Source organism: Lissotriton vulgaris, chromosome 7, assembly GCF_964263255.1.
Source record: "Lissotriton vulgaris chromosome 7, aLisVul1.2, whole genome shotgun sequence".
NCBI classification, from domain to species: domain Eukaryota; kingdom Metazoa; phylum Chordata; class Amphibia; order Caudata; family Salamandridae; genus Lissotriton; species Lissotriton vulgaris.
The window spans coordinates 955,946,764-955,974,435 of NC_141695.1; the positions used below are offsets into that span (position 1 = coordinate 955,946,764).

The window sequence follows — 27,672 nt, forward strand, 5'->3', positions numbered from 1 at the left end:
TACTGCTTGAATTCATTTGTAAGTGGGGCGATTAAGTCTCTGATGGCGTCGCCGAGACCGTGTGTTTTCCTGGGGGCCTGTAGGATCGGGTGCCTTTTGAAAGTTGTTATAGTGTCAATCTGTAGTTGGAAATTCAGGTGTTTCATGATCGGTGTGGTCCAGCAGATTATTTCTTTGTCGATGATGAGGATGCCACCTCCGAGTTTGCTGGTGCAATCCTGGTTTGTCATATTGTATTCATTGGGTGTCACTGTGGCAATGTTGGGGGTAGCAGAGGGGTTGAGCCAGGTCTCTGTGATGAAGGTTACATCAGGGGCAATGGTAGAAATGGTATCACAGTCTTTGGTGCCACGTTTCCAGAGTGATCTGGCATTGATCAGGAGGCTTTTTTAACCAAGGAGATTCTATCAAAAAAAGTGAATAGGTGATAGTTTTTATTTTTAAATTTAAAGTGGTGCTAGGCTCTCTCTTACACATGGAAAGATGGGAGCACAATGTGCTTGTTAAAATACCCCTCAAACTCTAAAAAACCAGTTAGAGTCATGCTTCATCATAGGGGTCTTCCCGCCCCTATAACAGGACGGGGTGTGCTACGACCAGACGGAATACGCGGGAGCACTTAAGATGTGACAGAGGCTATGTGTAGGTGCATGGGTATCAGTGAAAGTGTAGGGACCTAACACTAGTGAGTGTGCAAAAAGTGAGAAAAATGAAAAAAGTTTAAAAATTCCCTGGCTTAGTAGAAAAAAACAGATTTATTAACTTCTCTAGCTGGGAACATTAAGAAGGGGTTGTGTGGTAGAGCATTAGCTACTACCTAGTCGACATGTTTCGTAAGCAGTCCCCTACTGCTTACTCATCAGGACCATATAGCGATCCCTACTAATTAATACTCAGTTCTATGAGGTTGTGCCTACTGTCCTACAAACAACCAGCAAAAATAAGCTGCCTGTTTGAGCTTCGGGGCATGAGTTGGCCCAGGTGAAGCAGAAAAAATTGACCTGATGTGGTCTCTGTAAAGAAAAAGAGAAGAGAAAAGCCAACATAAATGCGTAAATAAGCATTCTAATTTGAATGATAATACAGACAGACAAATATGTATATATATATACCACATTTTTGGAAAAAAACGCATTATAAATCTGAAAGCGATTGTATTCCTTCATGATAATCAACATGTAGGTATTATGTGTCTCTCGACATCAGCTGTCAGTCGTTAGAGACATATAGTGGCTTCACACTATGGGTTCCACTATCATCTCATCACACACACCGACAATCATGACTCCATGCATTTCCAACGAACTAGCAATTGAAAGGGGAAAGGGGGGGACCTCCTACGCAAAATTGTCATAACAAATGGTCAGGGTATCAGTAAAAAACAGAGCCTTTGCCAGAAAAGTCAATACATACTTATCACAATAATTGTCATCGCCCCATGAGTTTGCAGGCGAGGGGTATTCTGCGCAGTTTACTATAAGGAACAAAACCTCGTGTTAATCGTTTCAGAGTCAGCGAGATTTTGTTTGTTTGCTATGCTCCTGTGACCCGTTTTTTGAGACTCGAGGTCAGAGTCTGTTACTCACATGTCTGCCAGAGAAAGAAATCATTATTCCTACCCCCGTGCTCCTCCGAGGATTGCCGGGCTCGAATGCCCGTTCGTTATTAAAAGCCCTGCAGTTCCGCGTTGTCATTCGTGTGGGTACCGCCTACCGCGTAACGCTGGAGCGTTAACTTCCAAACATGGCCGCCCGTTTATGGCACAGTCAGAGTGTTTAAGCGGAAGTCTTTCTGCAGTATCTATTTTCTGCTCAGGATTGGTAATATCGGATTTGAAAAACACGATTGCAATTGCAAAAATTGATCAATAATTCACAGAGTCGTAAAAACAATCATGTTGATGACAAAGAATTTCTCTACAGGGAGAATTTACCATCCTTTATCAAAATCTAGAAGGGGCAGAGGCAGAGGAGGATATTAATCAAGAAAAAAAGGGGGGGGGCAAGGTGCCATTACAGCTGGCTCCAGGGTATGTCATCATTCAGCCCATTTTTGTGTGACTGAATACGAAACACCCATCTCTGTTCCTTTTCTAACAGAAATCTTTCATTGCTGACCAGTTCTATTACCGTCCATGTGATTTCCTCCGGTTTGTGATTCCTTTCAAGGAAATGATTCGTGAGTTTTGTACTTGATTTCCTGCATTTTATAGTGCTCTTGTGTTCACCTATCCTGACCTTCACTGCCCTGCTTGTCATGCCCACATATTCCAGTTGACAGGGACAGGTGATCAGATATATAACATTCACACTGTGCAGTTGCTAAAAGCTCTCTGTTCCCAGACGGTGCCGTTGTTAAAAGTTATTTTTTTACTTTTTTTAGTTAGGCCGCAGGCCCTGCACCCTCCACATGGATAGTGACCTTGAACAAAATTAGGGTCTCTTTGTGTATTGTTGTTAGTTTTTGGTCTTGTGTGGACCAAGACATCCCTCAAGCTTTTTGCTCTTTTGTGCGCAAACATTGGTTTTGGTATTTGTAAGCCACCGCTGTTCAAAATTTTCCAATTCTTGTTAATGATTTTGGTCACTAAGTTGGAGTTGGTATTGTATGTTGTCACACAAATTGGTCGTTTCTCTTCCTCCTTGGGTGTTTTCTCTTCCAACAGGCTCTCACGACAGTTGTTTCTGGCTCGTGTGTAAGCCTGGTTGATGACCCGGTCAGGGTACATTCGTGCTTTTAGTTTCTTTTTGAGATCGTCTGATTGGGTTTTGAAGTTTTCAATCTCTGTACAGTTCCTGCGTAGGCGCAGGAACTGACCGTATGGGAGGTTGTCCCGCAAATGCTTGGGGTGGAAACTATTATACATTAGAAGACAGTTCTTAGAGGTGCTTTTGAAATGGGTCGTGGTCATCAATCTCCCGTCTTTAGGGAAAATATTCAGATCCAGGAAAACAGGTTGCTTCTGGAGGTTGTGCTGGTGAACCTTAGGAAATCATCCTGTAGATTGAGCCAGGTTAGGAATTGCTCGGAACCTCTTTCATCTGCATCCCAGATGATAAGGATATCATCGATGTATCGTTTCCATAACTTTATGTTGAGTCTGAAGGGGTTGTTGGGGTTCAATATTTTAGTTACCTCGAGATGGTGTACGTACAGTCCAGCTATACTAGGGGCAAATGTACTTCCCATTCTGGTCCCATGCTTTTGTATATAGGGTGCCGTCGTATTCGAAAAAGTTTTCTTTCAAGGCAAGTGAGCAACAATTCATCACCACATTGCGTGGTGTTTGGTATTCCCAGAACTCCTCACAGAGGACATCCTCAATGATGTCCAAGGTGGCTTGATGGGGCAGGCTGGTGTACAAGCTTTCCACATCACAGCTAATTAATAGCTGGGTTTTGGGATCGAAGCTTACCTCTTCTAGCAGGTTTAAAACTTCTTTAGTATCTTTCAGATACGTAGATGTCTTTTGGACCATTGGCCTGAGAAAAGCATCTGCAAATCTAGAGACCGACTCTAAGACTGACCCGATACCTGAAACTATGGGTCTTCCAGGGGGGTTTTGGAGGCTCTTGTGGATCTTTGGTAGAGTGTACAGATAGGGGGTTCTCGGATCTTTTTGGCGAAGAAAATCCCCCTCTTTTTTAGTGATCCAATCATGTGCTAGTGCCTCCTCCACCATGGTACCAATCTTAATTTGTATACTTGTCGTAGGGTCACTGTGGAGTACTTCATAGTTTCTTTTATCCTGTAGTAACATTTTGCACTCGTTGTCATAGTTCTCTATATTCTGTATGACAGTGGCACCACCCTTGTCGGCAGGCTTAATTATCAATCTTTTGTTGTTGCTAAGATCACGTAATGCCTGTCTTTCTTCGTTAGTAGTATTGTGAAAGACACGTTTCTCTAGTGGGTTGATATTCTCCAACTCCATCATTACTGCCTTTTCGAAGGTTAATAGTTCCACTGGAAGGGTGTTGTCCATAGGAGTGAAATTAGATTTGGGTCTCAGGTTGGTATCCCCGTGATCTGTTGCATCTTCTTTATCCTTGAAGAACACCTGCAGCTTGAGGCGTCGCATGAACTTCTGAACCTCTTGGCAAAGATGGAATTTGTCCATACTGGCAGTGGGCACATATCCCGGGCCTTTTTCCAAGACTCTTTTCTGTAGTGGTGTTAATTCAGTATCTGACAAGTTCACAACCAAGCTCATTTCTGGGTTCTCGTGGCGCCTGTCATGCTCCTTGTTGATACTCGAGGAGTTTCTTCTTCCTCGGTGTTCCAGTGCACCGTGGACCCTCTCCGGTTCCTCCCCTTCGTCCGTCCTTGGCGCGCCCCTAAAAAAGGAGCGGAGGCATCGAAATATCCATAATCTTGCTGTTGATAGCCCCAGGTGGGGAAAGGTCCTTGAGGATGTTGGAAGGTGGTTGGTCCATATTGTTGTTGTTGTGGGTACATCATGGGAGGGTTAAAATTATTCCATCCCCTCGATCCTCTGAAATTTGGTCTACGGAAGTTCCTCCTATTTCCTCGGAATCTTGGACTTCTATTCCTGCTGGAATTTGAGCTATTGGAACCAGAGTCAGATGTCTCATCATCTGTTACATTGTCGTTGGTTGATTTGTAATCATCCTTGATGTAGGGGTAAATTCTTTCCTTTGTCCATCGGCTGTTATCTTTTTTCAGTTTCTCATATTTACTATCTTTCAAAGTGGTCTCGAACTCGTTCAAAGATTTGTTCATTTCATCTAAGTATTTTTTAATATCAGCTGGAGATTCATAACTCTTTATGCGTACTTCTATAGTTTGTATCTCCACCTTTAGTTCACTGGCCAATCTACTCGCAGTTTTTATAATGAGGACAATCCAGTCCCTGGTACATCGCCATGAAATCTTAGACCAATCAATCTTGAAAGTTTTATCATGTAAAAAAATGAATGGTTCATTATGAACAACAGGGCCAGATGGTGCGGTGTTTACCTTGAGGTATTCTGACATCAATAAGCCATGGATGGCTGTTTTGATTTGAGTTCTCCTTAACTCCTCAAGTTCATCCCAATCATTGTTTTTATTAGAAGGACCTGCAGTGTTCAGACCTTCAAAAGTTCCCAAGGATGCCATCAGGTTGGAGATCTCATCTTCCGTGAAGGCTAGGCCTAGATCGGCCATTGTGAAAGAAGCGAAGTCAAGAGGGGTCCCTTTGTCTGTCAAAAGCTCGTCGTGTAGTGCAGAATCACTTTTGCGGCTGTGGAGAGGGAAAACTTGTAGATTCTTCAATAAGCTCCCACAGCTGCGCGCTGTCAGTAATTCCAAATCAAAAAGGAGAAGCGTAGAGGTACTGACAGAATCACCCTCCAAAGCGAGACTTTTTTAACCAAGGAGATTCTATCAAAAAAAGTGAATAGGTGATAGTTTTTATTTTTAAATTTAAAGTGGTGCTAGGCTCTCTCTTACACATGGAAAGATGGGAGCACAATGTGCTTGTTAAAATACCCCTCACACTCTAAAAAACCAGTTAGAGTCATGCTTCATCATAGGGGTCTTCCCGCCCCTATAACGGGACGGGGCGTGCTACGACCAGACGGAATACGCTGGAGCACTTAAGATGTGACAGAGGCTATGTGTAGGTGCATGGGTATCAGTGAAAGTGTAGGGACCTAACACTAGTGAGTGTGCAAAAAGTGGGAAAAATGAAAAAAGTTTAAAAATTCCCTGGCTTAGTAGAAAAAAACAGATTTATTAACTTCTCTAGCTGGGAACATTAAGAAGGGGTTGTGTGGTAGAGCATTAGCTACTACCTAGTCGACATGTTTCGTAAGCAGTCCCCTACTGCTTACTCATCAGGACCATATAGCGATCCCTACTAATTAATACTCAGTTCTATGAGGTTGTGCCTACTGTCCTACAAACAACCAGCAAAAATAAGCTGCCTGTTTGAGCTTCGGGGCATGAGTTGGCCCAGGTGAAGCAGAAAAAATTGACCTGATGTGGTCTCTGTAAAGAAAAAGAGAAGAGAAAAGCCAACATAAATGCGTAAATAAGCATTCTAATCTGAATGATAATACAGACAGACAAATATGTATATATATATACCACATTTTTGGAAAAAAACGCATTATAAATCTGAAAGCGATTGTATTCCTTCATGATAATCAACATGTAGGTATTATGTGTCTCTCGACATCAGCTGTCAGTCGTTAGAGACATATAGTGGCTTCACACTATGGGTTCCACTATCATCTCATCACACACACCGACAATCATGACTCCATGCATTTCCAACGAACTAGCAATTGAAAGGGGAAAGGGGGGGACCTCCTTCGCAAAATTGTCATAACAAATGGTCAGGGTATCAGTAAAAAACAGAGCCTTTGCCAGAAAAGTCAATACATACTTATCTCAATAATTGTCATCGCCCCATGAGTTTACAGGCGAGGGGTATTCTGCGCAGTTTACTATAAGGAACAAAACCTTGTGTTAATCGTTTCAGAGTCAGCGAGATTTTGTTTGTTTGCTATGCTCCTGTGACCCGTTTTTTGAAACTCGAGGTCAGAGTCTGTTACTCACATGTCTGCCAGAGAAAGAAATCATTATTCCTACCCCCGTGCTCCTCCGAGGATTGCCGGGCTCGAATGCCCGTTCGTTATTAAAAGCCCTGCAGTTCCGCGTTGTCATTCGTGTGGGTACCGCCTACCGCGTAACGCTGGAGCGTTAACTTCCAAACATGGCCGCCCGTTTATGGCACAGTCAGAGTGTTTAAGCGGAAGTCTTTCTGCAGTATCTATTTTCTGCTCAGGATTGGTAATATCGGATTTGAAAAACACGATTGCAATTGCAAAAATTGATCAATAATTCACAGAGTCGTAAAAACAATCATGTTGATGACAAAGAATTTCTCTACAGGGAGAATTTACCATCCTATATCAAAAGCTAGAAGGGGCAGAGGCAGAGGAGGATATTAATCAAGAAAAAAAGGGGGGGGGCAAGGTGCCATTACAGCTGGCTCCAGGGTATGTCATCATTCAGCCCGTTTTTGTGTGACTGAATACGAAACACCCATCTCTGTTCCTTTTCTAACAGAAATCTTTCATTGCTGACCAGTTCTATTACCGTCCATGTGATTTCCTCCGGTTTGTATTTCCTTTCAAGGAAATGATTCGTGAGTTTTGTACTTGATTTCCTGCATTTTATAGTGCTCTTGTGTTCACCTATCCTGACCTTCACTGCCCTGCTTGTCATGCCCACATATTCCAGTAGACAGGGACAGGTGATCAGATATAAAACATTCACACTGTTGCAGTTGCTAAAAGCTCTCTGTTCACTACAGGATAAAAGAAACTATGAAGTACTCCACAGTGACCCTACGACAAGTATACAAATTAAGATTGGTACCATGGTGGAGGAGGCACTAGCACATGATTGGATCACTAAAAAAGAGGGGGATTTTCTTCGCCAAAAAGATCCGAGAACCCCCTATCTGTACACTCTACCAAAGATCCACAAGAGCCTCCAAAACCCCCCTGGAAGACCCATAGTTTCAGGTATCGGGTCAGTCTTAGAGCCGGTCTCTAGATTTGCAGATGCTTTTCTCAGGCCAATGGTCCAAAAGACATCTACGTATCTGAAAGATACTAAAGACGTTTTAAACCTGCTAGAAGAGGTAAGCTTCGATCCCAAAACCCAGCTATTAATTAGCTGTGATGTGGAAAGCTTGTACACCAGCCTGCCCCATCAAGCCACCTTGGACATCATTGAGGATGTCCTCTTTGAGGAGTTCTGGGAATACCAAACACCACGCAATGTGGTGATGAATTGTTGCTCACTTGCCTTGAAAGAAAACTTTTTCGAATACGACGGCACCCTATATATACAAAAGCATGGGACCAGCATGGGAAGTACATTTGCCCCTAGTATAGCTGGACTGTACGTACACCATCTCGAGGTAACTAAAATATTGAACCCCAACAACCCTTTCAGACTCAACATAAAGTTATGGAAACGATACATCGATGATATCCTTATCATCTGGGATGGAGATGAAAGAGGTTCCGACCAATTCCTAACCTGGCTCAATCTACAGGATGATTTCCTAAGGTTCACCAGCACAACCTCCAGAAGCAACCTGGTTTTCCTGGATCTGAATATTTTCCCTAAAGACGGGCGATTGATGACCATGACCCATTTCAAAAGCACCTCTAAGAACTGTCTTCTAATGTATAATAGTTTCCACCCCAAGCATTTGCGGGACAACCTCCCATACGGTCAGTTCCTGCACCTACGCAGGAACTGTACAGAGATTGAAAACTTCAAAACTCAATCAGACGATCTCAAAAAGAAACTAAAAGCACGAATGTACCCTGACCGGGTCATCAACCAGGCTTACACACGAGCCAGAAACAACTGTCGTGAGAGCCTGTTGAAAGAGAAAACACCCAAGGAGGAAGAGAAACGACCAATTTGTGTGACAACATACAATACCAACTCCAACTTAGTGACCAAAATCATTAACAAGAATTGGAAAATTTTGAACAGCGGTGGCTTACAAATACCAAAACCAATGTTTGCGCACAAAAGAGCAAAAAGCTTGAGGGATGTCTTGGTCCACACAAGACCAAAAACTAACAACAATACACAAAGAGACCCTAATTTTGTTCAAGGTCACTATCCATGTGGAGGGTGCAGGGCCTGCGGCCTAACTAAAAAAAGTAAAAAAATAACTTTTAACAACGGCACCGTCTGGGAACAGAGAGCTTTTAGCAACTGCAACAGTGTGAATGTTATATATCTGATCACCTGTCCCTGTCAACTGGAATATGTGGGCATGACAAGCAGGGCAGTGAAGGTCAGGATAGGTGAACACAAGAGCACTATAAAATGCAGGAAATCAAGTACAAAACTCACGAATCATTTCCTTGAAAGGAATCACAAACCGGAGGAAATCACATGGACGGTAATAGAACTGGTCAGCAATGAAAGATTTCTGTTAGAAAAGGAACAGAGATGGGTGTTTCGTATTCAGTCACACAAAAACGGGCTGAATGATGACATACCCTGGAGCCAGCTGTAATGGCACCTTGCCCCCCCCTTTTTTTCTTGATTAATATCCTCCTCTGCCTCTGCCCCTTCTAGATTTTGATATAGGATGGTAAATTCTCCCTGTAGAGAAATTCTTTGTCATCAACATGATTGTTTTTACGACTCTGTGAATTATTGATCAATTTTTGCAATTGCAATCGTGTTTTTCAAATCCGATATTACCAATCCTGAGCAGAAAATAGATACTGCAGAAAGACTTCCGCTTAAACACTCTGACTGTGCCATAAACGGGCGGCCATGTTTGGAAGTTAACGCTCCAGCGTTACGCGGTAGGCGGTACCCACACGAATGACAACGCGGAACTGCAGGGCTTTTAATAACGAACGGGCATTCGAGCCCGGCAATCCTCGGAGGAGCACGGGGGTAGGAATAATGATTTCTTTCTCTGGCAGACATGTGAGTAACAGACTCTGACCTCAAGTCTCAAAAAACGGGTCACAGGAGCATAGCAAACAAACAAAATCTCGCTGACTCTGAAACGATTAACACGAGGTTTTGTTCCTTATAGTAAACTGCGCAGAATACCCCTCGCCTGCAAACTCATGGGGCGATGACAATTATTGAGATAAGTATGTATTGACTTTTCTGGCAAAGGCTCTGTTTTTTACTGATAACCTGACCATTTGTTATGACAATTTTGCGTAGGAGGTCCCCCCCTTTCCCCTTTCAATTGCTAGTTTGTTGGAAATGCATGGAGTCATGATTATCGGTGTGTGTGATGAGATGATTGTGGAACCCATAGTGTGAAGCCACTATATGTCTCTAACGACTGACAGCTGATGTCGAGAGACACATAATACCTACATGTTGATTATCATGAAGGAATACAATCGCTTTCAGATTTATAATGCGGTTTTTTCCAAAAATGTGGTATATATATATACATATTTGTCTGTCTGTATTATCATTCAGATTAGAATGCTTATTTACGCATTTATGTTGGCTTTTCTCTTCTCTTTTTCTTTACAGAGACCACATCAGGTCAATTTTTTCTGCTTCACCTGGGCCAACTCATGCCCCGAAGCTCAAACAGCCAGCTTATTTTTGCTGGTTGTTTGTAGGACAGTAGGCACAACCTCATAGAACTGAGTATTAATTAGTAGGGATCGCTATATGGTCCTGATGAGTAAGCAGTAGGGGACTGCTTACGAAACATGTCGACTAGGTAGTAGCTAATGCTCTACCACACAACCCCTTCTTAATGTTCCCAGCTAGAGAAGTTAATAAATCTGTTTTTTTCTACTAAGCCAGGGAATTTTTTAATTTTTTTCATTTTTCTCACTTTTTGCACACTCACTAGTGTTAGGTCCCTACACTTTCACTGATACCCATGCACCTACACATAGCCTCTGTCACATCTTAAGTGCTCCCGCGTATTCCCTCAGGTCGTAGTACGCCCCGTCTCGGTATAGGGGCGGGAAGACCCCTGTGATGAAGCATGACTCTAACTGGTTTTTTAGAGTGTGAGGGGTATTTTAACAAGCACATTGTGCTCCCATCTTTCCATGTGTAAGAGAGAGCCTAGCACCACTTTAAATTTAAAAATAAAAACTATCACCTATTCACTTTTTTTGATAGAATCTCCTTGGTTAAAAAAGTCTCGCTTTGGAGGGTGATTCTGTCAGTACCTCTACGCTTCTCCTTTTTGGTTTGGAATTGATCAGGAGGCATCAGAGAGGTTCTGGGGTGGTTTTGGCCAGTGGGGTAGGTGTGGCATTGGCTTCTTCTGTGTGGGTGGGTGGTCCTAGGTTTCAGGAGAAGTGAAAGCAGTGGCAGAGAAACACTCCTACTGTGGAACGAGGCGATGAGAGGTTGTTGCTGGGTCCGGGGTCCAGGGCTCCCCGATCTGCGGTGAACTATCTGAGGGTGTCCGGAGGGCCAGGGTTCCTGGTGCTGGGCATGCTCCAGGTACAGCTGGGCGTAGACGGGCTTGTCCATGATACACATTTGGTGCGCCAGTTATGTACCCATTGAGCGCGTCTGCTATGCGGCAGTGCTGAGGCTTCCGCTAAGTTGGACCTGGGAGGGTTGCTGGGAAGGTGGGCAGAGGGAACGGGGTGGGGTGGAAAACGGGAGAAAACAGCGCTGAACTGCCAAGGGCTTCCAGGATCCAAAACAGAAAGGAATAGTAGGGGAAATTAAAAAAAAGAGCAGAAGCTGACTGGTACTGATCTGCACAGGGCAGGAAAAGCCTTAGCAGCAGTGCGAGGAAGGAGGCATGGACTACAGCAACGGGGGAGCTGGTGAGGGCCTGCTCAATGGGGCCACATTGCAAATTCCATTAAGTAGGTCCTGAAAGGGTCACTGGGGAGGTGGGTGCCGGGAAGCAGGTGGCGGGAAAACAGGAGAAAATGGTGCTGAACTGCCAAAATATGATATATATTATATATTCATCATATTGTCCACTAGCATATTTCATAAACTAAAAATACTCAACATCCACTCTATAGATTTTAGATCTGGATAGAGACAATTTATCTATCTTGAGGACATTATGCCAGCAAATCTTGAAAAAGTACAATAAGAAGTACAGAAAGACAGTAGACTTTAGATCATTTCATTCGAGTCATTGGTATGACTTTCAAGGCTCTGGTATTTTGTTGATGAATACATTGTCCCATTTGTGCTCTCTATGGGCTTTGATGATGGGACATCACATAGTGTTTTTGCTAGAATTCAGGTGAAGCATGATTTGTTGTTTGCAATTAACAGCCAATGTCTGTTTATGCTTTGACTCGACAGAGCAGCTGTTGCCAGATAATTATTTGTGCATCAATGGAGAGGGGCTTTGGCTCTGCCCACTTGCTGCCACGACAAAAACAGTGATTGTCGCAACATGATTGGGTCCCAAGGAGATTCCTCTCACTTAAACTGGCCATGCGACTAACCCAGTAATGCAATGGCGCCATTGATGAAGCACGTCATCTGTCTGAACATTTGTTTTCCTTTGAAATCTTTGGGCATCCTCCTACTGCTCAATTCACCCGTGGTGTAGTTCTACAGCTGACACTGGATGGAAGCTTGTAGTGGTATGCATTATATCATAAACCCTTCAACACACTCATCCTGATCCTGACTGTGACATCAGGAGTTAAGGATGTGGCAAAGGTAGTTCACAGACACCTCCCGCTGATGGGCCACAAACTTGAGTGCCTGGTGTTATTAACAGGGACACTGCACCACTAGGTGGGCACAAGTGCAATCCTCAAGCTTTGCTTGAGTGTGATGCCTCAGCTAGTTACCTCACACTTCACAGAGAGGGCGGGTTGAAGCTGACGACATGGCTAGATCTGGCGGGCTAGGGGTAGAGTCAACCGGCCTGCTTCCCGTACTATGTAAATGCTAATTCACACAAGCAAGAACAGCGTGACTCTGTCCCAAGGCCCACTACCTATGACCATCGGAGCTGTCAGGAAATGGATGGCAGCTGGTGCCTCATCTGCAGCATCCACCTGACAGGCCAGATGTGTTGATAATGCACAAAGGTGGGAGCAGTGCGTCCCTGTACTCAGTTGGCATACAAAAAGCTAAGGCCATTTCCCCAGCATGGAAGTGCCCAGGCCCCCTGCACTCCTTGCAAACAAAGAACCAGCTTAGAAGCAATGTAGTGCACATACCTCAACTCTATCAACTCTATCAAATGCCAGACATGTGGTCAGAGGTAGCATGGCTGTACTTATTGTCCATATACACACAAGGATGTTCAGAAAAGATCCTATGAGTGGCAGACCACACTCCCTGAACCCATCACAGGCAAAGACCCGCCAGAAGAAGCAGGGTGCTGCTGAGTGTCCTGAAGCCACATCAAAGTGTCCGAAAAAGATGAGGTGGGGGTAGCGCCACTGCTCCCTATTTTCCATGTGCACGCATGCACACAAGTGGGTGCAACTTACTCAATCTGGGAAAAAAAGCAGGGCTGCAAGAATGGGCTAGGAAAAAAAGTGGCAAATAAGTGCCTTGAGTGTGTCTTAGTGCAGTGTGAACAGTGGGTGAAAGATATGTAAGTGGTGATAAAGAGGTGGATGAGAGGTCTATAAGTGGTGTGTGAGCAGTGGTTGTGTGCAGGGTCAGCAGTATCTCAGTGCAGTATAAGCAGTGTCTAAGTGCAGGGTGAGCATGCAGCATGATCAATGTCTGAGTGCAAGGTAAGCTCTCACTATGTGCACTGTAAGATGAATGATTTGAGTGCAGGTAAGAGATATGTGAGTCGTAGGTGAAGTGTGTGAGTGCTGCATGAGCAATGTCAGTGCAGAGTGAGTGTGCACGGTGAGTGGGTTTGAGTACAGGGTGAGAGGTCAGTGTAACTGATAGTGGCATGCAGGGGCTGTGTGAAAGGTTTGTGAGTGTAAGCATTTTGAGTGAAGGGTGAGTGCACGTTGAGTGGTGCCTGAGCAGTGTGTAGGTAGTGTCTGTGCACATTGAGTGAGATTGGGTTGTGTGTGTGTGTGCAAGGTGAGCAGTGTGTAAGTATGCAGGGTGAGAGGTAGGCCGTGGGTAGTGACAGTGGTGTTTTAGTTGTAAGAGAATGCATGGTGAGAATTGGTATATAGTGATTGTTTTCTGGATGTCCGGTGTCTGGGTGACAGGTGGGTGGGTATAGTGTGTGAGGTGTGTGAGTGCTTGGTGAGCCTTGAGTGAGTGTGAGGCATAAGAAAAGAGGGCGAGGTGTGTAATGCAGGATGTGCAGTCTGTGAGTGCAGGGTAAGAGGTGTCAATGAATGCAGAGTGATTGATGTGCCCTGTGTGATTGCTGGGTGAGCAGTGGGTCCGTATAAGGGCAGGTTGAGAGATGGACCCATGGGAATACAGGATGAGTGGTGTGCCTGTATGATTACAGGGTGAGCAAAGGGTCTGTTTATGAGCCAGGTGAGAGTTGTGCCAATGTGAATGTAGATTGAGCGACATGCTTTTGCAAATGCAAGGTGCACCACATTAAAGCCAGACCTAAAGCTTTGCCAATGCTTGTGTTGGGATATTTACCAGGATATATACTGGACGTTATAATTGCTAATATGAGGTTGTTCTATTCAGGAATTGGATGCTGTTTCAATGCCTTAGCGTGTCTTAAAGACGAAACAGTAACTACTAATGGTAATGGCACATTCATTATCTTTACCTTGCTGTTATGAAAACATTTTACTAGAGTTAAACGTTTGCTTCTTCAAAAAACAAAATCATGCCTGCACATAGGCTTTCTTAAAGAGGCAACAAAAATGGCTTCCTTTTGTGTAAGTTTCATTGCTAATGCCACTTGAGTAAGCAAAGACAAGTTCACATTAGGCTTTCTTAAAATGTATCAAAAAACTTACCTTTAGTCAGTGTTCCAAAGCAATTTCCACATCCTAATTAAAGAAGCCATTCCATTCTCCTGCCTAAAAACACTATTAAATAGTAATTCCAAAAAGCAACCGCCCTTACACCCATTTTGCCTTACGCAATTTGCCTTGCACATGACCCACGACCTTTTTTTTTTTTAAAGTTTGATTTATTAAAGAGAATAAAGGGGGGAGAGGAGAAGGGAAAGGGGGTTAAGAGTTACAGTAAGCGGATATATAAAATAAGCAATACATTGACAATTTTCGTGAAAAGTAAGCATAACAAGCATGAAGAATTATGAACAATAGCATGTGAGCATAATGAATTAATAGGTACAGCAATCGGGTGATCAGAAAATCATGGAGGTTTATGTATTCAACTGTAGGAAGATCAGGAGAAGGGTGTGCAGGAGCAGTGGAGGAAAGGTATGTTACCAAGGGAAGCCAAATTAGGTCTCTTTTAATAGCCAGGGAAATCGGGGAAACATGATTAGTATCCAGACGATGATGAAAGCAGACTGCATTCCACCAAGATTGGTAGGAAATATTTGCAGCTTGTTTCCAATTTGAAGTGATAATGTGGAAAGCTACAGCTATAAAGAGGTCGAGTAGGAGATAATGGCTGGGAGATAGAGGGAGTGCCGGTAAGAGGGAACCTAGAAAAACTAGTGTAGGAGAAAAAGGAATCTGGAAGTGAAAAATGTTTTGTATTTGCTTCCAAACTAGTTGCCAGAACTGGGCAGTAGGAGGACAGTCAAAAAGCATATGTCTGAGATCTGCAGGGGAATGAGGACATGACCAGCAAGTAGAGGGAGTATCTGATGAAAAACGGGAGAGAGCCAATGGGGAGAATAAAGATCTGTTATAAATGAAATATAAAGTTTCGTTGGTATTAGCAGCTCTAGAAGTTTTATGAAGTTTAAACCATATTTTGTCCCAAAAAGATACATGCCAGTTCTGAGAAAGATCCGATTCCCAGGCAGTCTCGATACGAGATTTCAATCTATCATTGATAGAGCGGAAAGAATTATACAGAGCAGAAGCAGAAGGAGAAGTTTCCAATAAGAGGGAGGTAGATCTACACTCCAAAGGAACGTCGTTGGAGGGTGATAAGGAGCAAAGATAAGAGATCAAGGCTGGAAGAAGATCAGTGTATTGCGCCCGGGCAGAAGTGGGCAATAAAAAGAGAGATTGAAGTTCCTGAAAGGAGAGAGGAGCACCCTGGGAGATCAATTAAGAAATCCAACATATTCCTCGAGAATGCCAAGTTTTCCAGAAGATGGAGCGGTTACGAATTTTGAGAAGCGAATTGTTCCAGATCGGTTGCTCATGAATGGAAAGGAGGGAAGGATAAGAGGAAGATACAAATAGTAGAAGTAAATTCTGAGAGTGAGAAATGACAGGTGTACGAAACCGAGATAAGGAAGATGTAAAGGCCATGAATTCACGAAAGCCAAATGGAGAAATGAAAGAGGATTCTATACTCAACCAAACAGGAGGGTAAAAAGGAAGCTCTGAAGAAAACCAGCGAGTTGATTGTTTCATGGAAAAAGCTCGATGATAATCCTTAAAATTAGGAAAATGTACTCCAGAGTGAGCCTTGTCCTTTCGTAAGGAAGCAAGAGCTATCCGAGGACGTTTGCCATTCCATAGAAATTTCAATAATAAAGAGTCAATCTTTTTGAAAAAAGAAATTGGGATGCGCAAAGGAAGCATGGAGATAGTATAAAGAAGAAGGGGGATAGCATCATCTTTATAGAGTTGAGCCTGCCCCACCAGGACAAAAAGAGCAGATGCCAACGGGTAATACCCGAGTCCATCTTCTTGGAAATATAATCAAAATTGATAATAAAACCCCTAGAGGCAGCTTTAAATGAGAACCCAAATCATAACAAAAGAGGAATTAGGGGTATGATTAAAGAGAAAAAATTAATTGGCAAAGGTGGTAAATTCAGTACAGAAAGTGGGTTCCAGCAGTAAAGCATTATAAAAACGCCACCTACCAGAGTGGGGAGAAAAAGGTAGTAAATCAAGAGCAACAAAAACTGGGGCATGGTCGGAGAGAAGGATGGAACCAATTTCAGAGCGGACAGCCTGCTGGGACAGGGATTTACTAAGGAAAATATGATCAATGCGGGATTGGGATTAGTGAGGAGGGGAAAAGAAACTGTATTCTCTAAGATCTGGTTTACATAATCTCCAAATGTCTACTAAAGCATTATTTTGAAAAGAATTTAGAAATTGAGTGTGCATCTTGGAAGGAATAAATCTGGCTTTGGACTGTCGGTCAGTGAAAGGGTCAACAACCTGATTACAATCTCCTCCGAGAAGGATGTAGTCTCCAGATAGGGAGGACAGCTTGGTAGAGATAGAGGGCCAAAAGGTCTTATCGGTCCCAGTAGGGGCATACACATTAAAAAGGGTAATAGGAATATTATCTATGAGTAATGTAACAATAACCGAACGGGCATCAATATCACATTCATGAACAATGGAAGAAACATGTAACGTTTTATGCAATAAAATTACAACACCATTTTTCCTAGTTGCCGTAGGAGAACAAATAACGTCACCCACCCAACAATGCTTGAGTTTTAAAGCCTCTACCTCAGCAGGATGAGTCTCCTGAAGGAGGGCGATATCAGTCTTAAGTCTTGCTAAATGTGAAAGAACCCTTTGCCTTTTAATGGGATTATTTAACCCCTTAACGTTCCATGTCGTTACACGGAATGGAATATTTGAGAAAAACAACTACCAGCAACATGCCTATTAATGCATAAGAAAAAAGAAACTAATAGAGTCGAGAAAAGTGAAAATGTAGTGATAGAGAGAGTAACATGTTCATAGAAAGCCCAAAAACTTAGAAGCGAAGAAAGTGGTGAAGAAAAGGATAAAATCGGAAGTACTAGGATGATAAAAGGAGAAGAAAAATATAGAGAAATGTAGGCAAAGATGTCGCAGTATCTTGAAATGATGGTGAGAAAGATGCAAAGAAGAAAAAGGAAAAGAAGAGAGAGAAGAAAAAGAGAAAAGACAGAAATGAATAAATGAGAAGAGTTAAGGAGTAGAAAAGGGTGAGGAAGAGAAAGGACAGAAACAAAAATGAAGAAGACGACAGTACATGTCCAAAACGAACGACTGAGCAACATACTTACGAAAACAGAAAACGCAAACAAGGGTGGGGGTGGTGACGCCGAGGGATGACGACGAGAGCGACCAGAACGAACACCAGACCTTCATAACGAAAAAGCGAAGGGCAGCACTTGGATACAGTATGATATAACAGAGTGAGGTAGGGAGGGGAATCATCTGCAAAATAGAAAAAACATAATAAGAAAATTCAAGAACCAAAGAAAAACATAAAATGTCATCAATTTTGAACACTATGAAACATAAAAAGAAATGACAATTATCATGAGGTACAAAGATAAGTCATAACAGGAGAACAGAAAGAGAAACATCAGAATCACATTATAATAAAGTGAAATAATTGAGACATGCTATCAGCCAGGTCTGGATAAATCCATAGCATCTGGGCCAAGCTGTCGAAGAAAATCTTGTAGGACCGCAGGATCTTCATACATGGTCGTTCGATCTTTATATGTAACCTTAAAAAGGCATGGATGCAGGAGGCCATATCTAGCATTAATGGCTCGAAGCTGTGGTCTCATGTCCAAGAATCTCTGCCTCCGATTAGCAGTGGCTTTTGAAACATCTTGAGAAAGATACAGACGATGACCTTCCCAAATGATTTGTTTCTTGAGTTTCGCAGCTGAGAGAACCTGAAGAAGGTCAGTGTATTGCAAAAACAACATAATGACACCTCTAGGCTTAGTAGCAATCTTAGGTCCAAGACGATGAGCTCTTTGGATGTTGATTGAAGATAAAGCAGGCGCGTCTAAGATCTTAGCAAGAAAGGATTGGAAGAAGATGGTGGGGTTAGACCCTTCTGAAAGTTCCGGAAGGCCGTAAAGGCGTAGGTTGTTTCTACGATTTATGTACTCCAAATCCTCTGTGTGATGCTTAAGTAACAATATCTTTGCCTCCAATGACGGAATGTGAGAGCATGAGGACCGTAGAGAATGAGTGGATTGTTCCAAGGATGAAACTCTGAAACCCAAAGATGTCCCTTTCTCCTGCATAGCCTGCATGTTTTTAGTGGTGGCTTCCATAAAGGGCTTAAAAGCACGCAACTCTTCCAAAATGAGATCCATAGAAGATGAGGGGGAGGCACTCCCCGGAGTAGGCGGATGTTTTTTCAGACGTTTAGAAGAGGTTAAGGAGGACGGCAACTTGCCTCCAACTTGAGCTTTAGGGACTGCTCCGTGTGATACTTCAGATTTTGAAGGTGCGCCGTCCGCCATGTCGTGGGAAGGAGAATCGGAATCTGATCCAGCAAGAATTTTAGGTGTAGATGTGAGCTTCAGATTATGGAGCTTCCCTATGAAAACCTCAACATACACAAGGTCTGTAAAGTCTAATGATAATCAAAGAAGGATGTCCTGTGAAGACAGAGCTGAAAGCGTTGAAGATCAAATGCGAAGAGGCTGCATAGAAGGCCCGAGAAGGAACTGTAAAGAAGCAAACAGTTGGCAGCGAACCAGTAGCAGGTAATTAGTAACCTCTGGCAAGTTTAAGTTGAAGGGCATAATAGAAGGAGCCCGCAAAGAAAGGAGCCTTGAGTGGCAGGAGCAACATTCTGAAGAGAAAATTCCAGCCAATGGTGGGCAGCATATTGCAGCAGAAGAGGCATGAGAAAGCAGGCTTGAAAATATGGCAACAAGAATATTTGTCAGAGTCCAAGCCACAGAAGTAATGAGAATAAAAGAGAAGACTTCTTTATATTAGAGAGTTCAGTCAATGAGGGAAACAAAATGGCGTCTGTAGAAGTAGACAGGTGATTGCAGAGGAAAAACCACCAAACCTTCGTTGTGGGCTCACCAATTGTTGCAGATGCAAGCCAAAATCTCTGAAAGTCGAGCGTGCTTCCTCCAAGATGAGCAGGCTGGATATAAGCAATCATGTGAAAAGACGCGAGCAGCGCTCAAAATGGCGGCCGCGAGCGTCGGTATCCGCATTTTCGAGCAGTGCCGCCAAAGGTTGACAAAACCAGGAAACAATGAGGGCATTAAGCTCTTCTCACGTTCCGGTTTGTGGTGCGCTGTTCATATCCCGATAAAACTTGACCAGGCTGCCGGAATTTGTGTTAGTCCGGAGGTCGGCGCCGGAGCTTACGCGCTACGCCGCCATCTTGGTCGGCATCCAAGCCACGCCCCCCGACCCACGACCTTTTTAAAACATACTAAACAACCATTCTCTACCACAAATATATCGCACAAAATACCTCCACCTCAGGCAATCTGTGTCCCTGACCCAGTTCAAAAAGGACCTCAAGACCTGACTCTTCGAATGATCCTACACCCAGAGGGACAAACAACCTCCGCCCCTTCCCCGCCACCCAGTGCCTTGAGATAGCCCCTGATTGAATGATTGATTGATTGACGTCATACATATTTAAAACCCATCACCAGAATAAAATTGTGACCAAAAGCCTTCCTGTTTACTTACTAGATATATGCATACATATTGGACTGAATGTATACTACTCCTTTTCGGGTCTACTCATAAAACAATGCATACCAAATTGCATGCCAAATTGCAAAACGTCAAAATAAAAATATGCTTCCTTTCAAGCAACTTTATTTATAGCATATTAACGATTGCTATAAAATAAAAATAAAATACTAGCCAAACCTCTTAGGCATTTAATTTAATTTTATTTCTTTGTGATACATCAGATACTTCTTTGATGCCTTTTTCATTCTACTTGTTGTTTACAAAATAACAGCACCTCTGGTTCACATGCCGGTGATTCATATGTATGGATTTAAACTTGCAGAACTCCCTTATGTTCGATGTGTTTGTGATGCACTTTTCTACACCAGCACTGTTATTTTGAGCCTGCAGTCCAATCAAATTTCCTTTCATTCTTTACCTGTAAAAGAAGGTGAGGGGTAAGGGACTTTGCTCCTGATCTACAATTCTTCTGTGGTTGTGTTCTCTTTTGTCCTACATGTTGCCATTATATTTTGCGTTGTTTGCCATTCATTTGATCACTTTGTTTCTCTACGGATAGCGATATAAAAAGTACAGTTTATTTCCACTTTCAAAGGAAAATGGTCTCCTCCAATTATTCCTTCTGTTCTCCATGATAGGGGCTCATTTACAAGTTGATTAATCTGTCACTGCCAGGGTAAATATTTTTTAATTCTTTTTGCTCATGCCTCATTCCAATATCCCTCCAACATACTTATCACATATCATTTGTGTTCACAGGCAATTATTCCCAACAAGTGGTTCTCTTCTATCTGCAAAGAAAGATAGGCTACTACCTCATTCAAATTTACATTCCCTGCATCATGACTGTTGTTCTGTCTCAGATTGTCTTCTGGATCAACAAAGAGTCAATTCCAGCAAGAACTGTGGCAGGTAGGTACATTTCAATACCAGCATTTTTCCGTAATAGTGGATCTGGAGAAATAGTCAAGACAAATGTAGCTGAAAGGAGTTTACAGATAGTTACGTTTCCAGTGTTGTTAATATAATCAATAAATGTAAATACAAAGATATTTCTTAAGAACACTACTACAATGAATACCAAACAACAAGATCAAATACAGGAACACCTCATTCTCTGTGCATAATTAGGGACATGTACACTATATTTAAAAATGTTAATGAATTTGATTCAGTGAGGTGTACACAAAGATCACCGTTTACAATTAGAACCTCTTTACGAAGTAAAAGTCATCAGGAAAGCGTTCAAATAAATGATTCCTTCACCATAATCAATCAATCAATCTAACTATCTATCTATCTATCTATCTATCTATCTATCTATCTATCTATCTATCTATCTATCTATCTATCTATCTATCTATCTATCTATCTATCTATCTATCTATCTATCTATCTATCTATCTATCTACCCCTGAACGTATCCTGGCGCTGAGCAAGTGTGTGAATAACCCTGCCTAGGATAGGTTGGCCAATTGAAAAGACAGATAAACATCATGCTACAACAAACGTTGGTGTGGGCATGGCCATAATATTACCAGAACATTTGACTGATTTTGTTTCCAACGTTATCCTGCCAGTTTCTTTGCAGCCAACCGAATGCTCTGGTCTTTTAATAGATGGGTTTGTGGCCACACATCATTCAGTGGCATTGGGTTGCTTTGGGATTATTTTCTATGCTGCTTATGTTTGTTCCTTGAGTCGAGCTCGCCACTAATCATGGGATGGAGAAGGTGGAGTCTGCTAGTATGGTATGGTGGGACGTCAGAGTAGTAAGTAAGCCTTTAGATCTAGTTTTTCTATGTAAGCAGAACACAACTTTTTCAATTCTAGACATTGCTTTAACCCTTTCACTGCGGCGGCTATTCCGCCGCAGTGCTAAGGGGGCGCGCCGCGCTCCCTCGCTGGTGACGGAACCGCTCTGTCACGCCCCTCGGGTGAGCTGTGCTTGTGAAGGAACTGTTCCGTCATGGCTCCGCCCGCTCAATAGAACCCGCCGCGCAGGCGCGAAATCAGCACCACACAGGCGCGGCGAGCGGGCCGTGACGGAACCGTTCCGTCACCAGCACAGCCCACCCAAGGGACATGACGGAACGGTTCCGTCACAAGCGTGGGAGGGGTTAAAAAGTTGTTTTTAGGTATTTGCAACTGAACTGCACCAAGGTTACACATTCCACACGCCACTAATTATTAAATACAATCACAGGATTGGGAATGAGGTACCTTCGTAATGCAGTAGTTTGCAAAATCTAGACTGAGTGGGTAGGTCTCTGTGGCAGCTACCTCTGAACGGGGTGGAAGGGATTGGGATAAAAATAATTAAAACAAACATACCTGCTTTGCAGCCACATCCGCTGCACGCCTCTTCTCCATCTTCTTGTCTTCTTCCCAGCTGCTGCCTGCAGCCTGCATTGGAAGCATTCAGGCTTTCGACTCTGCCAGACGTTGGAGGACAGCATCGTGATTGGTCTGAGAGGCCTGTTTGGCCACCCAGGCAGTGCCTGGGGAGGCGGGCATGTTCTCCCCGGGGCTATGCAATAACGCCCATTGGAGAACATCCATCCCAACTACACATGACTGTTTGGCCAGCCCTAGAGGGCTGGTCAAAGTATTATGCACATGTAGGGGAGAGTGCAAACCACTCCTGCTTCCTCTGCCGCGAGCCAGACCCCCCCGGCGTTGCAAAGTAAAATAAAATGATAATAACTTCTTGTTATTATCATTTTATTTTTATTTTCAAACACTCAAGGAGCAATGGGCGACCCTCCTCTGCCCTAGCGGAGAAGCCACCACTGGTAGGTCTGTGACACAAGACTTTTAGATCTTTGGCATTGCTAGCTTTTGTGAAGCGCCAGACCCATGTGCGCGTAGTTTATCCATGCTCCTTATGATGCCTTCCAACACCCCTCTCCCTTTTGTGGCTAGAGGAGGCACAGAAGCAGAGGTCACACTCCCAACCACCAGAAGATAAGATTGCTTCTGATGTACAAAAAGGCTGAACTTGGAACGCGATACAGGCTGCCTGTTGAAGTTGGTGGGGTGTACCCACTAATCTAGAGGATAGCTCACTGTACAGTTATTTTCTGACTGAATTATTACTTTGCACAATAGTTGTTCACAGGCATCACGTCACAATGGCTGAAACAAGCATTCCTAAAGTCTCTTGCTGATTATGTACAGCAAAAGCAAGATGTTGTGCAGCATGGCCAAAAGTAAAAAAACAAAATAGCAATGTTGCTGCAGTTGTGATGACGATGACACTGGCATCGTTATACAAGTAAGCCTACTCAACGTGACTGCTGTTTCTTTCTTCTATTTGCCGATCCAAGAAAGATCAGAACATTACGAAAAATGAAAAGGAAGTAGTGTGAATGCACTTTTTTAAAGGTTAGGGCCCAGCAGCAATTTGCTGGTCCTCTGACAAAAAGAGAAGTTGGTGAACGTGGGGGCCAAAGCAATGGGGAGTTGGCAAAGAGAAAACAGCATAAGAGGGAGAGTAGCATAGGGTGCTGGTGACGAAGCACATGAAGGAGAAAGCAACACAGAGCATCCGGGAGTCAAGGAGATTCGCGGGGGAGAAGCACATGATAGAGCTTACAAAACAGAGCGCTGAGGGGGCAGGTCTCTGGCCTGGGGGTTGAGGGGTGGAGCATGAAGTAGAGATCTGGGAAACACATTCGATGGATCACTGATATATGATGATTGTTGTGCAGAGTTTGGGAACATTGTGGTTCATCATTAGTCTGAGGTAAACAGCACTACCAATATTTTGGGATGGATGCAGATAGAATATAAGGAAGAGAGGATGCCATAGTAGAAAAGAAGGCATGAGGGGAAAATTCCAAGGGAACAAAAGTGAGACAGAGTAAATGGCTGAGATTAAATACAATTGAAGGAGGGTGTGAGGGCGGATGTGAGGGACAAGGAGTGCATGGTAGAGGTGTAATGAAAAAATAGATAAGTGAGTGACAGAGAATAAGTAAACAATGACAGAGTGATTTTGAAAGAGGGAGTAAATCTAAGCGAGTCAATGGCTTAAAACAGGAGTGAGAGGAAATGAGGCAGTGAGATGAGTGGAATGAATGAGTGTATGTGAGAGAGAATGCAAGTGAGACAAAAAATTGAAGGAGGGTGTGAGATAGGATGCAAGACAGACATAGTACATGAGATCGTGAGCAATTGGGAAAGTGAGAAGGACGTATGCTCTTAAATGCATTGACTTGTACAATGCTTTGAATAATTGACTTAAAAGACTGGTTATTTGCTTAATTCTTGCCTTTCATATTTGTGGATGTTATAGTACCATGGTTAATGCACCTACAGGAAAGCTTTTTTCTGCTCACAGTTTTTTTAAATCACCGAATGTTTGTGCCTTATGACGGAAACGGCTTAAGCACAACTACAGAAGAAGCTTTATCTTTTGAAATGAAACCTTTACTAAATTGATGCAACTCTTCACCCACTTGGCAATGCATATTCAACCATTTTTCAAAGGGAAAAGTGGAAATGGCCTGAACAGCTTTATCCATAAATTGACAAATCTCATAAACACGAAAAACACAAAAGGAGAAGGGAAGAAGAGAAGGGAAGAATGCTTGCAATTTGTCTAACCACTGTCAATTATTTGATGTAGCATCCCATTCCATTGTTCATTTACTCACCACGCCGCCTCAGTTTGGACCAAGATATATGCAAATTAGTCTTTACCCTGCACCTCTTGGAAACAGTCTAGGCCGAACTGCCAAACCTGGTCCCCACTGAACAGGTAACCTAGGATCAGTTTCGCCATAATAAGGGCATATTAGTCAGGTATTGCTTGATTCCAGTGGATCAGTCAGCATGGGACGCATGTCTGGGCAGAACCTCCCCCCTTAGGTTGATACATGAAACACAAAGAAGGTGATGGGAGGAATGCTTGGAATGTATCTAACCACTCGCAATCGCTTTGAGTAGCCACCTCAGTTTGGTCCCAGCTATATGCAAATCAACCTTGACCCGGCTCCTCATGGGAACAGTAGAGCAGAAGTGCCAAGCCAGGTCCTTCCTTAACCACAATACAAGCAGCCTAGGACCAGTTTAGCCCTGATATAGGGTCATCAACCAAGTATAACTTGATTCCAGTGGGACTGTGAGCACAAGACCCATGTCTGGGCAAGAAAGATGATTGACTGGCCTGTTTCCAGAGCAATTACCAGTGGTTAGAAAAATTGCAACCATTCCTCCCATCACCTTTTGTGTGTTTTTAATCCCATTAACATGTCAGCGAAGTGATTTTGCTTACCATCTCGACAATGACATACAATCGATCTATCACAAAAATATCAGTTTTGACATGTTTGGAATTACCCAAAAAGATTAACTCAATTTCATAGCAAAAATCAATATATTCTTTGTAAATAAGCAACCTCAAGGAATGAATTGTGTTTTATGTGTAAGTCATCACGGAACATACCGGAATCACCTTTTGCTTATAATTGAATTTTCTTTTGTTACTGCTTTTTATGAAGGTGCAAATCCTCTGTACATCCAGGTGAAAACACAATTTTACCACCCTGTTTTAGTACCCACTTCGACTTTTCGAGTTTCTCCGAACAAATGTAAGCTCTGTAAATCTGTCAAAATGTATCTCCATGTGAATATTTAATTATATTTTTGTATTGTGACAATGGATATGAGTAGGTTACTATTCAGTACTCACAAGCCACCTCAACCAGTCAGCCAAAATGTGAGGCCAAATTCTACTATGCTCAGCCTGGACTGTTTTTTCTTTCTTTATTTTTTACAGGATCTATTATAGTATTCAAAGGTCTGTGGACTTGAGTGCTGCACTGGGAGCCGTAACACCAGTAAAAGGATCGACGAACCCTGCTACAGAATTGCATTTTTTTTTATTTGTTAGACACAGGGGGACAGGTTTACAAGCCCCTCACATCATTTTTGCACCACTGTTGCGTCTCTTTTTGTGACGCAGCGGCGGGGTAAAACTGCGGCCTAATTGCAAAGTGACGTATCGGGATAAAACTGCGGCCTAATTACAAAGTGACGTATCTAGGGAGACGTGTCACATTGTTAAACCCTGTGTCACATTATACCTGCGTCAAGTATAATGTATGCAGGGTGGGCGTTCACATGCAAAAAAAGCCTCGTAGAAGTGACGCAGTGAAAATCTACAAGATTTCACTGTGCCACTTCTAGGATGCCACTACGTCAAAACGTTACACCTGCTTGGAGCAGGCATGGGGAGTGACGCAGCACAATGAGGATAAGCATCCCCATGCATTACGAGAGTCCCGTCATGCTTGCGACACGATTCCAGCAATGCGGGACTTTAGTGCCAACAGATGCGTCAGAATTTTTGCTACATCTGTCAATCCTTGCACCATGGTGCGCTGTTTTATAAATACAGCGCATCCATGGTGGCGCAAGGGTTTCTCAGGGTGTAGCAGGGACAGTGACTCATCTCCAGGTGCATTACTTTCTTGTAAACATGCGCCAGGATACTGTCACATGGGCTGGAATGTCAGGGTGTGCTCATTCTATCTCCATATGTGGCATTTCAGGATATAGGGACTGAGTCCATGTAACACTTACAGGTACATATTTTCTGATTTTGAAGGTTATACAAGAAAATGACTCTGATTGCTCCTGGTCTATAATACTCCCCCAAGGTGTTTCAGTATTCTTTTAAGTTTGGGAATCATAGACCTCCTCAAAATCAGTTTTATAGAACTCTGAAAAATAATGGTCTAGCTATCTCTAAAATGTAACTGCTTCATACGCAACCTTTTTATACACTGATTTCTGGAAAACTTAAAATGCGTTTACACCAAACTAGGCAATGCCACTTCCTTCTTCAAAGATCTATAGCCGCGCCAGATTTAATGTGAATACATTCACCTGCTTTGATTGATAGATCTCCATGAAACTTTCCATGAAGAACTCGAAGTGGATGCGCATGTTTTTCCAAACGTTTTGTATTGATTCTTCAAATGCTGTCTAAGTTATTAGCAATACGAAAACTACCTTTCAATAAAAAGTATGACTCTACCACATCTACATAGGGCTATCACTTCTTGTGTAATATATGTATTACAAATCATATTATTATTTCCGACAAGTAACAACGCTCCTTGGTCCTTACAATATAATCTATTATTTATTTGGAGAACAAACTCTTAATTTAACTAACACAGTTCAACCTAAAAGTTTGCTCATATCACATTAACGTCCGTTTAAAAACCTATCATATTCCCATCAAAAACAACAGTGAAGTGAAGCTATGGTTAAAAAAATAATACAACTAACTCCCGAAATAGGCAAAAAAATATTAGTTAAAAAGCTATTCATTGCATCATAACATGAATTCTGTAAATGATCAACAAAAATACCGAATTTGTAGATACTCTGTTTATGCTACATACATAAAAACAGAAATAACAACCGAACATCATTAAATAATAACATGCGTCCTAAATTATTCTGTATTCGTAGTGATATGATCATAATTTTACTGGAAAGAGGTAATGTGATCCCATCAATGTCATTTATGGTGTCTACATAATCTGTGAGACAATTGGTGGGAGAGTTTTAGTTTTCAAGGTTTATGTTACTATCAATAAGTATGCAATTAGAGGGATTATGTTGGTTTGATTTTGCAAATATAACTTTAGTTTAATTGTAATAA

General features: G+C 42.6%; 1 protein-coding gene across 1 annotated transcript in view; it reads left to right on the forward strand.

Moving 5' to 3' along the window:
- The window catches only part of GABRA6 (gamma-aminobutyric acid type A receptor subunit alpha6), a 267,861-nt gene that overhangs the window by 124,893 nt on the left and 115,296 nt on the right, over positions 1-27,672 (forward strand). Inside the window, exon 7 of the mRNA XM_086928835.1 lies at positions 20,748-20,900. Within this exon, the coding sequence (XP_086784961.1) occupies positions 20,748-20,900 (153 nt within the window). The remainder of the gene's footprint in view (positions 1-20,747; positions 20,901-27,672) is intronic.